Here is a 10,014-nt window from a genome sequence, read left to right on the forward strand (position 1 = left end):
GAAGTGTCCGGGTTTCGAAGCGTCCGGGAATTCGAATCATGACGATAATTGCGTCCTAAAATGAAGCTTTGATTGCTGATATCAAGCAAAACATTGTAAAAGGTTCCAAGTCCATTTTCAAAACATTGAGAAAAATCAGGTTGAAATTTGCGAAAAGTTTTTCAAATCCCAATTCAATAAAACTAGGGTAATTTCAAAGTTTATTCCCTTAAAGGATGGAAAACTGTTGCTATTGTATTGCCTTGTGGTCAAAATTTCCAATAAATATATTATAATCGAGAATATTGATGAAAAAGTTTCATAGGCCCCGTCAGAAAGTTTTGATTCCACGAGATATGCTTTGGCCCTTTGCACTTGAGTTCCTTTGAAAACTGGGAAAGTTTCACTTTCCATTTTGGCCCCTGGCCTAACACGATGACAGCTTGTTTATGTTGATGCTTTGTTTGTTTGTACCGTGGCCAAAACAGCCCTAACCAAAACAAATTTCTTTATTCTGTTTGGCCTTTTGCATCGAATACATTTTTTCGGTGTTTTAAATTGTTTTTTAAAGTTTTAATACGTGGTTTTGTGTTATTTTAGGTATGAAAGATCGTCTAAAGCCTTAGGATTAACTTTGGATGTTGAAATTGAAATACTAGAGAATATTTATTTTGAGCAAATTGATGTTTGTGGAAGAGTAACTCAACTGTTGATTTGTTGATTGGAGACGTCGCGGACGGCGACGTAACATGGGTTGTCGGGGTAAGTCTTGGCACCGGTTGGTGGTCTCCACGCATTGTGTTTTGGATCGCGTCCGAGGCCAGCATATTCTCCATTCAAACACTGAATTATCAGCCGCTCCGGATCGATGCGCCAGCGACGAAATGAACGAAGTGTTGGCGTTCGTGTCGTCGGATCTGCTCGTGATGTATTTACCGTCGTGGCGGTCATCGGTGGTTTACACAATTGCCGGGTTGTTCCGGAAGTTGTCAACTGGACTGATCCCCGGCGTATTTATTTGTTGGCTGGGTATAGGTTAACTTGTTACACGTCGTTGTTGCCGAATTGGGGTTGCTGGTGACGCCCGTCGACGAAGTGCGGTTGCCGGTTTTTTCCATGAAGTAGTTGATAAAGCAGAGACCGTCTGAATTGTGGTTCTGCTGGGTTTTTGGATCCGAGATTTATTGGGGTGTAATTTTCGGCACTGTCCGTACCGAGAATTGATGCTGTGATCACCACCCGGACGCCTATAGGTATACTTCTACCGTCAACATTTTTACATCCCCTGCTACTTCCGCCGGTGGACAAAGCCGAGACACGTCAGGACCGGCTGGACTTTCAAGCGGGCTGCTCGGACCGTTCGTCGTTCTATTCCACTAATTTGAAACAAAGGGCCATACTTTGTTTCTATTTTTGTTTTGAAATGACACTGTGTTGGTCCCTGGACCTAACACGATTTCAAAACAAAACAAATCAGTTTCCATATTGGCCGTTTGATGCCAAGGGTCTATGAGGAAATTGAAAACAAACAAAATGTGATAAACTTTGGCCTTGTGCAAAACTGGTTTTTTTTCACATAAAAATCAACTTTTTATACTTTTCTCGAAACGTAGTGATAGTTTTCGGCTAAATGCATCGTTTGCAGTGAAAATCCCGTTTGTTTACATTTTTGACTTAGGACCTTTTACAATGTTTTGCTTGAACTCTGGTTATACACGGAGAATCAGCATTACACTTTTTGCAGTTCGATTTTACACCACCGACTAGTTTCAACCCTCGAACTGAAAAAGGTGTAAAATGCGAACTGCAAAAAGTGTAAAAGTTACACCTTTACCAGTTCAGGGATCCGAACTGAAAAAGGTGTAACTTTTGGACTTAGAAAATTTTTGAAGATTCTGCGGAATTGTTTCACCCGCTGTCAAATCGGGACTTAGTGCAATTTGGATTCTGGTGGTCAGAGGAGTTGAAATGGTAAGTTTTGCGCCAATTTTGGAACAGTTGCCGGAAAAGGCAACATTCCGGTTCACCCCCACCGGAAAACCAAGAATTACGGGCCAGTGAATGTTTTTGTGGCCGGATTCGGCTGAATTCTTGGTTCTTCGGTCTGGGGGAAGTGTAATTCTACAATCCGGCGGGAGTTGACAATAATCTGTCGGATGCGGTCAGAAAAAGTAAGATTCCGGTTCCCCCAGACCGGAAAACCATTAATTCCGGCCCAGTGAATGTTTTTGTGGCCGGATTCGGTTGATTTCCTGGTTCATCGGTCTGGGGGAAGCGAAATTCTACAATCCGGCAGGAACTTAAACAAATCTGTCGGTTGCGGCAGAAAAGTGCAAGATTTCGGTTCCCCTCAGACCGGATAACCAAGAATTACAGGCCGTTGAATGTTTTTGTGGCTGGTTTCGGTTGATTTCTTGGTTCTTCGGTCAGGGAGAACCGAAATCTTGCACATTCCGGCCGCAACCGACAGATTTGTACAAGTTCCTGCCGGATTGTAGAATTTCACTTCCCCCAGACCGATGAACCAGGAAATCAACCGAATCCGGCCACAAAAACATTCACTGGTTACCAAATCCAAAGCTCAACTCGAAACAAAAGGATGCGGTCGTCGCCATCACGACGCCAATTTCGGTCACGCTGTCTCCGATCCTGTTGGTTGGGCCCTTTGGCACCGGAAAGACGTACACGCTGGCGCAGGCCATCAAAAAGCTGCTGCTGCACCCGGAGTCGAATTCGGCCGCTGATTTGTATATCAAGGACTACCTGCACCAGTGGGTCGAGGAGGGTGGTGGGGAGGAGGCCAAACCATTGCGCGTTTACTATTACAAGCGCTGGGTCGGCACCGTCAACAGCATCGTCCAGAACTGGGTCCAGAAGGTAGGGGGTTTTGAGTTGTTTGTTTGTTACGATAATAACTGAACTTTATCTCTTAGTACTGTCTGATCGACCTGAACATCAACGTGCGCATCTTTCGGCGGCCAACCGTCGAAAACATTCTCAAGTATCGCATCGTGGTGGTATCGCTGAACATTTCGATGGAGCTGGCCTGGTCGATCTGCCCAAGGGACACTTTACACACATCTTCCTGGACTAAGCGGCCCAGGCCATGGAGTGCGAGGCGATCATGTCGTTGGTGCTGGCGACGCAGAAGATACGCATCGTGCTGGCCAGTGACCACATGTAAATGTCCCGGAGGCGAAAGGTTGGTTTGAAATGGTTATTTTTGTATTTTTTTCCAAGCTCAATCTTGCCTCTTCCAGAACCCGCCAGCAGATTCGTCCCCAGATAGCACAGCACCTGACGGCCAGCGGCCGACCGTTGATTCCACCGCCGATGAGGAGTCCGGTCCAGCAGCAGCAGCAACAGTGACAACAACAGCAGCTGTCTGCGCCGCAAATGCCTTGTCTCCAGCAGCCGAAGCCAGCCCTTCCGAACTACGGCCCATTCCCAGCCCCAACATCCACGCCATCAGCAACACCAGAACCACATTCACCCGGTGATGGGCGGCGGCGGTGGCGGAGGCGGTACCATCAGCCCAAGTTCGTATCGTTCGGACTGTCTACCGACTTGATGGCATCGATTACGGCCTGTGCCGCTTCGTAAATACAAATGCCCCCCTCAGCAGCAACAGCAGCAGCAGAGTTGTAGCGGCGTTGATGACGGACGGCAGCAGCACGGTGGGCTCTTCGACAAGCCAGGTCAGGCCGCAGCATGTGCACCATTCCAACCCGGCCGAGTTCCAGTATCAGTGGTTCATCAAGCTCGGATATTTTGCGCCAGGTTCGGCGTCGCCACAAGGCTTTCTGGAAGAGATGGTCATCGGGCTCGGCAAGGTCTACGAAGTTATCAAACGTGTTCCCGTTGTACCGGATGTCCTTGAATCGAACCATGCGCTGCAAGCCCCACTTCAGCAAGACTCTGGAGGGGATGTGTGCGTCGTACCAGCTCTCAAATGTAAGTTTTTACAAGATTCACAAATCGCGAAATTTGTAACAACCATCCTCTTTTCAGTACTTGTTAACAACATCCGGTACTTAACGCTCCGAGACGGCCCAGGAATGACGCGAACGGAACGGCAAACTCAAGGACACCGGCGGCGCTGGTCCTTCCCAGGGAATGCCCGAGGCGCTGCTAGTGGATCTGGAAGGCATCTACTGCAACAAGGACAATCTTTCGGTGGCGTAAGTCGTTTCACTCTGGTCAAGCTTCAATAATTCAATTCCATTTTGAAACACGGCCAACGTGACCGCCTTGAGCACCTAAACCGCCATCTGACGCCGAACGCCAAAAGATCGGCGGCGCGATGATCCTCTGCATCGACCACGCCGATGCGGTCGAGATTAGCGATTGCATCGCGGAATCGCTGTTCAACGAAACCATGGTCAAGGTACCAGATCTCGGACACTCTGCACAACTCCAGCATAAAGGTGTCCAACGCGAGTTTCTTCCGGAAATCGTAATGGAGAAGAACCTGCTAAAAATCTTCTATCATCTGCAGTTGGACAGCCGTCTCAAGACCGAGGGCCTCAAATAGCGCGTGAAGAACGTGTTAAAAGCCTAGGAAGAATGGACCGTCTACCCGAAGGTCTTTTTGCTCAGGTTGCAGCTTACCTGCCTAGGGATTCCGATTGTGAGTAGATTTTCTAATTGGTTTAATAATTGGTTCTAAAATACAATCTCTCAACAGGTCGAAAAGCAATCGTGTGGACAGTGGACATCGAGGATGGCGTTCCGTTGGACGGTGCCGCCCTGCTAAAGAGCGCCACGCTAGATCGTCCAGTTTCAGGACCAGTTTGAGACCGCAACGAGGCAGGTGCGCGTCGACTGCGGTGCCCTCGGCGAAGAAATCGCTCACTACCAGCGAAAGCTGCTCAAGAACATAGTCAGCAGCAGCAGCAAATGCAAGTCCAAGATGACAGCGATGAATATGACAACGACACGAACGAGTACGAGCGATGTTCCAGCTCACGTAAAGTGTCCAAATGTTCCGTCTCACCGGAAGTCCCCAGCCCAAGCCCCAGCCGCAAGCACAAATAGTGTCGCCGATCCTCGCCGTCGGATTACGTTCGCGAAACCACGAGCAAGTCGTTCCGCCGGCACCGTTCCCCTTCTACTCCAGCAGAAGCCGCAGCAAGCGCGAAGCGTCCCTTTCATCGGTCCAAACCAGCAGCAAGTCCACCCGTCGGTGAGGACTCCGGTCGGAAACATTGATTGTTATTTTGATATTGTGAAATCAGTATTTTTTCCTTAATTTATTTGATTGTATGAAATTCAGAAAAAATAAACACATTGTTTAATATAATAGCTTCATTGAAATTAAATTGCTCTTCATAAGAATCTTAAGAAAATCTAAAAATGCAAAAACGCCCAAATGTAGGCAATATGCTATTTTCACCCGGTGAAACATTTCAATTTCGATTTTACACGAAATCCAGTTCGACCCCTGTTACACGAAAGTATGTAATCGTACCTGAACTGAATTTCGTGTAATCGAACTCGATTTCGTGTAATGCCGATCCTCCGTGTAGATGTCGGATCGATCTCATATTTTTGTCAATGTTAGAACACACTAAAAGAATGATAATGCAACTAAAAGCTCATTAAAACATGCTGATGAAAAAATTAGAAAAATCGTTGAAAGTTGAAAACCAAAAGTGTCTCATTGATGACTATAGTGACCCTACCCTATCATTACTATAATCTAAGCTTGTTTTTTATCTCTACTTATAAACTATTGTCTAATTTTACATCTATTACATGCAGCTTCTAATGTTTATTCTTTAAATACAATCATCATTCTCATACTATTAATTCTTGATTTTTATAAAATATATTCTCTTTCACTGTCTATTGTTTAAAATCTTCACCCTCTTCTTCTAACAAGTGAGGTTTGAGCCCTTACTCAATTTATGGCATGATCAAAGAATTAACACAAATATTACTATTGTATTTTTGGTAAACTTTTATAACATGCTTAGGACCAAAAATTGTAACAAAACATCGCGACAAAAGAAATAGCAACAGATAAACAGACTCAACAATAGGGAAGATTTCAGGAGAAAACAATACACAGTAAATAACAATAAGTTTTTGAATTCAAACTAAAAATAATGCAGTTTTTGCAGAAAGTTGATAGGCACACTTTAAATGGTTAGGCGCTTATACTTACATCAAACCCTACGCAATGTACCACCCCCGGCCGAGTTAGAATGCGTAACCGGAAAAGAAGGTGTGCATGCCTGGCACAAACACTCAAAGCGTGTTCTAGCGTGCTGCTCGTACTGACTCAGAGCAAGGGTGAGATGTACGTGTTCGTCGCGTTAAGATCGGTCAAGGCCCGTTCATACACTGAAAATTGCGAATTGCGAATGACGGTGATGAGCACCCGTTTTTAATCAAAACGCAGTTTAATTGTTCGAATCACTGTTTTATTCGATACGACTTTTTAAATTTTATACATAAAATTACTCTCATAAATCGTAACAAACAGCACATTCTACACTCTAATTTAAACGACCCAGAAGCCAGTTACTTCAACGTGGACGACAAGTTCGGGGCAGGAAGTTGCGAAATTTCCAACTGCTCCGACGTGTCAAACGTGTTGAAGGATGCCTCCATGATGGTATCGTCGAATCGAACCGACTTGCGCGACTTTTGACCGCCTTTCTGATCGGAGTTGCATCGTCCGCGACCGATTTTTCCGATGCAATTTTCAACAGGGACGACATGATCGACGCTTCAAACTCGTCTGCTTCGGAGCTCGAGTGCTTCTTCTTGCGCTTGCGGGACTTTTCCACCTTCGGCGTTACCGGTTCTTCGCTGGTCTCGCCATTCGTGTGGCCGTTTGTGAGCGGGGCATCTGGTTCATCACATTGAGCGGCAAATTTTTCAAGCAATTCGGCTTCCAGCGCATCAATTTTCTGGCTTTTCCTTTTCTTTTCTTAATTTTCTTGGACGAACTGGGCGCATCAACTGCTTCTTGCTTAATTGTTCCGTTAATTCCAATAGTTCCATTTGTTTCGGTAGAATCATTGAGCTGGTCTTCGTAAGTGCTTAGCAGTGCACGGATCGAGCTATCCATTTCGTCGCCGATTGATTCTTCCTCAATGAGTTCCGTGGGAACTGGTTCCTGTTTGACCTTTTTACGCTTTTGTTCTTTAGGAGCTTTCACCGGTGAAGGAGCAGGTTTTATGTCGCATTCTTCAGCAGATCTTTGAGCTTCTGTAAAAAAAAATAAACACAATCAGTATTACACGAGAAACGAATCAACCGTGGTCAACCTACCCGGTTCCAAATCGTCGGAATCATCACTGCCGATGGAAGATTTAATCCGTGCCGTACCTCCATTATGCCTGGCTTCAGACTTGATGTTCCCGTTTAACTGTGGTTTGTTCGCATCCTTTTCCGGAATCAACTCGCCTTCGATACTTGGCAGGTCGCTTTTCATGTCGTACGATTTGATCACAAAATTTATCTCCTTCCCACGGACAATGTTCTGGATCTTATGCGTTTGCAGCTTTATCGTTACGTTGAATACACGGTAGATGACCGCGCTGAGGTAGTTGCTGGACACGTATCGCACAGTTCCACCGATGATGGAACCGCTTTGCGGCCGGAAAACGTAAAAATCCGCTCTTGTTTTCACGTACACCCGGACACTGTTTGGATGGGTCGCCGACAGTGGGCTAAGGATCTTGGTGTTTTTGTAAGCCAGAATAATGCCGTCGACCTTCCGGTCGTAGGTTCCGATCTTCTGGGACAAGCACGCCCGCACTCCCTCGCGGATGTCGCCAAGGTACTTTGGCAGCACCGATAACATGTCGTTCCATTCTAGCTTTTTCACACACGCGTTCGGATCGGCCACGTACGACTCCAGCTCTTTCACGGTGTAGTTTGTGTACTTTGTAAACGTATTTTCTCCCATTTTTAAGCGAAAAATTGCACGATTTTCAAACGTGTTTTGAAAATGTGTTCACATTATTCACATTTGCCTTTCATGCGCACCGAAATGTCAGGCCATGTGTTTTGATATTTCGTCGGCACAAAAAGAGAACACAACATTGAAATGGGTTTCACCGTGGAGGTCGAATCTACACCGAGAATCAGCATTACACTTTTTCAGTTCATTTTCACACTTGTACATATTCAGAGTTTTTTTTTAAAGGACCAATAAACTATTGTCTGTGCTATTGTCTTTCATATGTTTATCCAGGTTTTAAAGCGAAGATGGTGTTCGAATGGTGAACGTCCGAAATGTCAAAATCGCGCAGCAGCACCAACATTAGAAAAAAAATGTAGCTGTCATGCCATGGCACACTTTTTTCTTAATGTTGGTATCACTGCGTGATTTTGACATTCCGGACGTTCATCATTCGAACGCCATTTTCGTTTAAAAATCTGGATAGGACCTAATCAAAAAAAAAAACCTCTAGATATGGGATTTTTTAGTTCAAGTATGATTACACTAAAGTAACTGAAAAATCCCACACTGAAAGCCCGACCATGGTAATTTTAAGAACATTTGCTAAAAATGCTGCTAATTAAATCAACTATGGCTTTTTGGTGAAAGTAAACGAAAATATGGTAAAATTTACCATGCTTCCACAAAATAGCATGGTAGAAAGTTAGAAATCATTATCATGCTCTCCATAAGGCTTTCTAGTCAGAAATTTACCAACACATTCAAAGTATGTTTACATGACAGCTGGACGTTTGTTTGCATCAGGTTTCCTATCTCTTTCTAGCAAAAAATTTTTGTCAGGCGACTTCTAGCTGGGTTTTTTGACTGACTGCCCGATATGTCAGCCAACATACTTCGCAGGGCTGTGACAGCTACAGCTCGATCTTTGTTTGCATCAGGACACTGTGACGAGGAGTTCGTCATTTTTGAGTTTAATTATATTTTTTTCACTGGGCCTAGAAAGCCTTATATTGGAGGGTTAAAATAACCATGCCGCTCTCAACATAGTAAAACTTAGAGAGCCTGGAGCTTATTAGAGAAAGGCCATCTCAAAACATAAGTACCAATCGAAGCACGAGAACTGTCAAACGGAGGTACCAATCGAGCAGAAGAAATTTCAGTTGGCGTTCAATCGATGGGAAGTATTGTAATTTGGGTGATTTATATTTTATTCGAAAATGTGCAAAACACAAATTGAAAACAAAACATTTGATTCGTAAACTCATTATGTCGTTGCGTGTTAATGCCGCTCATAAATGTTCAGTTTCGGGCGCAAAGATCTCGTGGGATTTTTTTTTTAATTTTTTGCAAACGCAGCATCTCATTTTAGAATTACACCAACCATAAACTATGTTTAAACTCAGTTTGTTTTGGTTCAATTGGCTGATCAAAAAAGAATCTGAAAAGAGTCACGCAGGTGAGTTGACAACTGCAGTGCTGCAAGCTATTTTGACTGATGTGCAAGCTATTTTGACTGAGTTTCAGTATTTTAAGATGTCCGTTCTCTAATAAGCTCCAGGCTCTCTAGTAAAACTGACTACGTTAATCAGTCAATCCAAGCACGGAATGTTTTCAACAAAAATACGTCGGTGCGTGTTCTCTATTTAACCATTTGACCCTAAAATATGGTAGCAACTACATACCATGTTAAAACTGAACTCCAGAGTTTTTTTTAAAGGACCAATAAACTATTGTCTTTCATATGTTTATAGGACCAACAAAAAAAACTCTAGAACTGAACTGTGTGTAATGCTGATTCTCAGCGTAGCATAAAACAAGCAATCGAGAAATTAAAAGTGAGAGTGTGTGCGTTAGGGTGTTCCAAATCCAGGCTTTTTTGGGGCGCCATCTTCGCTTAAAAATGTGGATTATCGGTTTTGGGCGATCTGTGTCAAATTTAACACATGTGATCCGTGTTATCTGGAGTTTGCGTGTATTTTGGATATGGATAACAACTACCCTGTTTGAAAAATGTCGCACGTCGTACGAGATGTCGCACGGTTTTGATTTTACCGTTTCGATATCGATTGGTCGAAAGGACGACAAACGGACGACAAACGCTCGATATGCTCGAC

The 10,014-nt window shown here is 44.2% G+C and overlaps 2 protein-coding genes across 2 annotated transcripts; one reads left to right on the plus strand and one right to left on the minus strand.

The window, feature by feature from the left end:
• The first annotated feature begins 1,699 nt into the window (after window positions 1–1,699).
• Window positions 1,700–4,140, plus strand: LOC6034295 (probable helicase with zinc finger domain). Its single transcript, XM_038264320.1, has 5 exons — window positions 1,700–1,950; window positions 2,560–2,856; window positions 2,913–3,181; window positions 3,240–3,933; window positions 3,991–4,140. Exons 1-4 carry the CDS (start codon window positions 1,948–1,950, stop codon window positions 3,346–3,348), a joined length of 678 nt encoding a protein of 225 aa, XP_038120248.1. The 5' UTR covers window positions 1,700–1,947; the 3' UTR covers window positions 3,349–3,933; window positions 3,991–4,140.
• Window positions 4,141–6,385: 2,245 nt separating this feature from the next.
• LOC6034028 lies at window positions 6,386–8,006 on the minus strand. The gene is given in 4 exon segments (XM_001844361.2): window positions 6,386–6,641; window positions 6,644–6,922; window positions 6,925–7,200; window positions 7,264–8,006. Coding segments are annotated over 4 exon segments (1,329 nt in total). The 5' UTR covers window positions 7,904–8,006; the 3' UTR covers window positions 6,386–6,507.
• Window positions 8,007–10,014: the final 2,008 nt, after the last annotated feature.

This window comes from Culex quinquefasciatus, chromosome 3 (genome assembly GCF_015732765.1).
Source record: "Culex quinquefasciatus strain JHB chromosome 3, VPISU_Cqui_1.0_pri_paternal, whole genome shotgun sequence".
Lineage (NCBI taxonomy): Eukaryota > Metazoa > Arthropoda > Insecta > Diptera > Culicidae > Culex > Culex quinquefasciatus.